This window comes from Gekko japonicus, unplaced genomic scaffold (assembly GCF_001447785.1).
Source record: "Gekko japonicus isolate JY-2015 unplaced genomic scaffold, Gekko_japonicus_V1.1 scaffold2503, whole genome shotgun sequence".
Classification (NCBI taxonomy): domain Eukaryota; kingdom Metazoa; phylum Chordata; class Lepidosauria; order Squamata; family Gekkonidae; genus Gekko; species Gekko japonicus.
The window spans coordinates 24,571-29,944 of NW_015167130.1; the positions used below are offsets into that span (position 1 = coordinate 24,571).

General features: G+C 50.5%; 1 protein-coding gene across 1 annotated transcript in view; it reads left to right on the plus strand.

Annotated features, from left to right (window-relative positions):
• LOC107111982 (vomeronasal type-2 receptor 26-like) overlaps positions 1 to 3,800 on the plus strand; it is an 18,690-nt gene extending 14,890 nt beyond the window's left edge. Inside the window, exon 6 of the mRNA XM_015413037.1 lies at positions 2,899 to 3,800. Within this exon, the coding sequence (XP_015268523.1) occupies positions 2,899 to 3,800 (902 nt within the window). The remainder of the gene's footprint in view (positions 1 to 2,898) is intronic.
• Positions 3,801 to 5,374: the final 1,574 nt, after the last annotated feature.

Here is a 5,374-nt window from a genome sequence, read left to right on the forward strand (position 1 = left end):
CTGGGACTACAAGCTGGCGGTGTTCCTGTTCGGCCAACGTACAACCCCGCACACGGAGACCGGCCTCAGCCCGGCGGAACTCCTGATGGGTCGCCGCCTAACCTCCCGGCTGGATCGCCTGCACCCAGACAGGGCACCCGAGGTAGAGCCGACGACGGAATCACACGCTGCCGCCAGGGGGTTCTTCCCGGAAGACCCCGTCTACGCCCGGAACTACGCCCAGGGCCCACCCTGGATTCCAGCGCGAGTGGTACGGGTGCGAGGACCTCGATCATACGAGGTATCCTGTGAGGATGGCCAACTGCTCCACCGCCACATCGATCAGCTGCGGCGCCGGGTCCTCTCGGACGATCCCGTGGACCTGGAGCCCACCGAGCCAGGCGAAGAGTCAGCCACCGAGCCAGCGCGACAGGTCCCAGACTCCGTCCCTGTCCAGGCCAACCCAGAGCCTCCGGAGCTGCCACTACCAACGCCACAACCAACCTCCCCGCCCCGGGCTCCCGAGGTACATCCGACAGGCGCCCCGGAACCACGCCGCTCCACAAGGACTCGGATACCCCCAACACACCTACAGGACTTTGTGTGCGGGTAGCCTGGACTATGGGGGGAGGGGTGTAATGTATCCGCCATTACCACGTGCGCGACTGTTGGGCCATGCGGTCAAGCACAAGCCCAGAGCTTCGTCCCTGCAGAACAATAGCGGAGCGGATCCTAGCCCGCACCAACCAGAGGGCCAGGTCCGCGGCCGAGAGCCAATGGGACTCTCAGCCACTGTAAATAACCTATAGGGTCACTAGGGGGTGTGTTTTGGTGGTGGGTTTCTGAGCATATATACCGGCCTGCGTGCCGGGGTTTCTCGTCTTTGTTCTTCACTAATAAAGTACTCTTTGCTGAATCACTCCACGTTCCGAGTACTTTTTATGATGTTTTAATGTAATCGTAGTGTAGGATTTGTAGTCCCTAAATGTATACACTCCTCGTGATGAGCCCCTTTCAGGATAGTACACAGAATGTATGCAAAGCAGTAATGATTTTATTTTGCTTCCTATTTTGGCTTGGTATGTTTCTGGATGGATTTACTGTAAATCTCACAGTTCTTGGAATGTCTGCATTGTTTCCCCTTCCCTTCTCCCTTGCTCGGTATGAAGGTCAGGCAATGTTTTCCCTTCCCCCTCCCTCCTCCCTCATCTCCTCTCTGGGTCTTTGGGCAGCTCCTGCTTTGGGGCCTCAGGAGTCACACAATGTATCCAAGGGGTGTCGAACTCATTTGTTATGAGGGCCAGATCTAACATAAATGAGAACTTCTTGGGCCGGGCCATATGTGTCATAAAATGTAATGCCAGGTAGCGGACATATAAACTTTATAAAGGACAAAAACACAAAAGTTTTTTTTTAACTTAACATATAAGCATGCTTAAAACATTAGCTCTGTAAACTGCAAACCTACTTTTGATTTATTGACATTCACCACAGAAATCTCATGCTCAGAGTTCTGAGTCTAGGACCATGTTAAAACATGAAATGGCTGAGTGATTAAGAGAGCCTGGAGAAGCAAGCTGTAATGCAGCAGCAGCAGAACTGGAAGCAGGAGATGGCCAGTTCCACAACGGGTCTGATGGAAGCCCTTCGGGGCCTGATCTGGCCCCCAGGCCACATGACTGACACCCCGCTGTATCCATTGGGGTAGCCAGGTGCAATTCTTCTGCAGCCCCCCCCCACATTTCCCAGGCATTGGCTGGCAGTTGTTGCCTGCGGTCCCCACGAGAAACTTATGCGGAAGAGGCACTCCTCCCACTTTTGCTTTCCTCTCCTCCCTATGTTGTCAAAGTTTCCTCCTCTGTCTTTCTGCATGCACCCTTACCTTCCAATCTTCCCTCACATCCTCTTCTCCTCTCGCCCCTTCTTTCTCCCTCTGCTCTTTCCCTCCCCCAACAGACAATCCCCTATTATTTCTCTCTTTCTCTCCCCCCTCTCAGGGAACCCCATGTCTTTCTGTTTCTCTCCCTTCACAGCCATGCAGGCCAGAAAACATCCCCATTTGAGAGTGGGTATCTCCCACATGGATATGGTAGGGGGAGACAGGTAGTGATAACGCAGGCTTCAACTACTCAGGCTTTGGCTGACTGGCTACTGGGCGAACTTGGAAAGCAGCAGCAGAGGGTAGGCAGGCTGACTCCCAGAGGGGTGCCACTGCTGCCACCACCCCGGCACCTTTGCCCCCTTCACCTGCTCACCCTCCCTCCCTCCCTCCCTCCCTCCCCAGGGGCCTCCACTGGTTCCCTTCCCCCTGCAGACCAGTGCTCAAACCAGCCGCTGGCAGCTGAAGCCACATTCTGCATTGATGGTGGTCCTGGTGGCAGCAGGGATGGGTCTTGCAGTGGCGTTTCCAGCATCCCAGTGGATGGTTATTGGTATGACAGTCATTGGCATGGCAGCTTCCCTCACACCTCTGTCTTTTTCTGGCAGTCTCAGCAGCGGGGTCAGTTATTGCTGTGATAGCTTCCCTTGGGGCCTCAATAAGTCTGTTCTCTGCCTTACTGAGCAATTTTACTTTTGGGGTGATTTAAGTATCCCCTGTATACTTTCAAAAAATGTTACATTTTTCTGCACAACTGGGGAGTTCTCCGAGTTTGCAGAAAAGTCTCTTTACCCTCGTCCCCCCTATCTATGGAAATAAGTATCTGCACATGGGGGCATGTTGGAAATTAGATATATAGATTGTGTACGAGAATCTTAAAATGTCTTTTTGTGTGATCACCTGTAGACCTAGGACCAACATTAAGAAATCAAAATCCAAAAAGTCTCAGAGGTTCCTTAAACCAAAATAGTAATTGATCAGAATCAGATATGTGTTACCACTGAAACTCTTCATTCTTTTCCTTTCCTTTCCTTTTTTAGATATGGAAGACTGTATCAAATGCCGGGAAGATCAATATCCAAACAAGGACAAAGATCAATGTGTTCTCAAGACAATCAGCTTTCTCTCTTATAAAGAACCCATAGGGATCAGTTTAGCTTCAGTTGCACTTTCTTTTTCCCTGATCACAGTGTTGGTGCTGGGATTTTTTATTAAGCACAGAGATACCCCTATCATCAAAGCCAACAATCGGGATATCACCTATACTCTTCTTATCTCTCTCCTGATCTGCTTTCTTTCTTCTTTTCTGTTCCTTGGACAACCTACCAAGGTGTCCTGTTTCCTCCAACAATCTGCTTTTGGCATCATCTTCTCAGTGGCTGTTTCTTGTGTGCTGGCTAAAACCATCACTGTGGTAGTAGCTTTCATGGCCACCAAGCCACGGTCCAGCATGAGGAAATGGGTGGGGAAAAAACTGTCCAACTCTGTCATCCTTCTTTGCTCCCTTATTCAAGCAGGCATATGTGTGTTGTGGCTCGGAACCTCTCCCCCATACCCAGATTTAGAAATGGAGTCCCTGAATACACAAATGGTAGCACAATGTAATGAAGGGTCTGCCATCATGTTTTATAGTGTTTTGGGCTACTTGGGGCTTCTGTCCCTCGTCAGCTTGACTGTGGCTTTCCTGGCCCGGAAGCTTCCAGATACGTTTAATGAGGCCAAATTTATCACCTTCAGCATGCTGATGTTTTGCAGCGTTTGGCTATGTTTTGTCCCAACCTATCTGAGCACCAAAGGGAAATATATGGTAGCAGTGGAGGTCTTCTCTATCTTGGCTTCCAGTGCTGGGTTACTCGTTTGTATTTTTTCCCCTAAATGCTACATAATTTTGTTGAGGCCTGAGATGAATAAAAGAAAACAGTTATTACGAAGAGTAAATTAAGGAATTAAAAGTATTTGCACAGAGCCCCTGCTTTCTCTTTCTGGCCACCAAAAGGAAATACCTGGTACACGTTGAGATCTTCTGAATTTCATCTGTCACTGCTAGGTTACTGGCTTTTATATTTCCTCCAAATCGTGCATCATTCTGCTGTGACCTGAACAAAGCAAGGGAGAACATACACACATGATGCCACCCATGAGGAGCAACATAGGGATAGCAGCACCCAACTGTGTCCTTCCAGACCAGGCACAGCGTTTCTGGCATGGAGCAACACATTGATTCTGCCAATAACCTGTGCTGCCATTGGGTTAGTGTGGTTTATCAATAATGTTGTTGTGCCTCATTTCTTTCCATCTTGGTATTTGCCCCTTCATTAGGGGAGGAGACATAGAGGAGAGAGAATGTAGGGCTCCTTACCAGGCATTCTTTTGGCCTCCCAGAATATCCCTGGGAATTAGGATCACAGTTGCAAGTCCATGAATTACGGATTCTCATTTGGTGACTACACAAGATGGGGCCTTTTAAATGGCATCTCAACCATTATGATTAGGGTAAGCAGCCTCCAGGTCCAGGCAGGGCTTCCAATCTGCTCCTGGCCAGCTAGCCCCTGGGGAAAGCCCTTTAAATATAGCAGGAGGGAGGGAGAGTGACCGTCATGGGTTGCACTGTTGGCTCACAAAAAGACCCTGGGGAAAATCAGGCCCATGTACCACAGACCCAACCCCACTCTCAAAAAGACCCTTTAAAAGGTCTTCTTGTGAGCCGAGTGTGCAGCCCGCAACATCCCCTCTCACTCCCTCCTATTAGGTTTAAAGGTCCCTCCAGGTGATCAATCCAGGACAGAAGATTGGACCCTCTGTGCCACAATGAAGTGTTGGCAGCCCCACCACCCTGTTTTCCCCAGAGCACAGGAGTTGTTGATGCTACAGGGAAAGCCCCCCCCTCACCAAGTGCCATTCCCCCAGCAGAAACTGGCCCTCAAAAGTATGCAGACAGAGCCAGCCTCCAAGTCCCCCCCATGTGTGACCATCAAAGAGGCCCCCCTACTGCTGACCGATGGGATAGGTTTATGGCCGAAAGTGCCAGAATCCCATCCAGCCCCTCTGCTTTCCCTGGTTGCCTTCAATAAAGTTTTACCAGTGTGCTAATTCCTGGCCTTGGTGTCTGTTGCGGGCTCTGGGCTGAGGGTGTGGACGGATGGTTTGTGGGAGCAACAAGGACATCAACAGAATGGGGGGGGGCATCCCAACACAATACTGTCCACACAGCAGCATGCAGAGGTAGGTGCGTAGCCCAAAGGCACTGCTTTACTCATGGGTAGCCCTAAATAACGGGGCAACCCTCCTCTAACCTGGATCAGAGACCCACAAAGTCAGACCAAAGAAGGCACTCTTGGCCTGAAACACAGAGCTAGCCAACAGCTCTGCAAATGGGTTTCCATTTTCATGTTGATCAAGGCAGCCCTCAAAGCAGTCGCCAGTCTTCCCCTTCCACCCAGCAACGGTATGCATATGAAACAATGTCGAGTTCCACCAGGGCCCCGGTCATACGAGTGGGAAAATCCGCACTGGAAG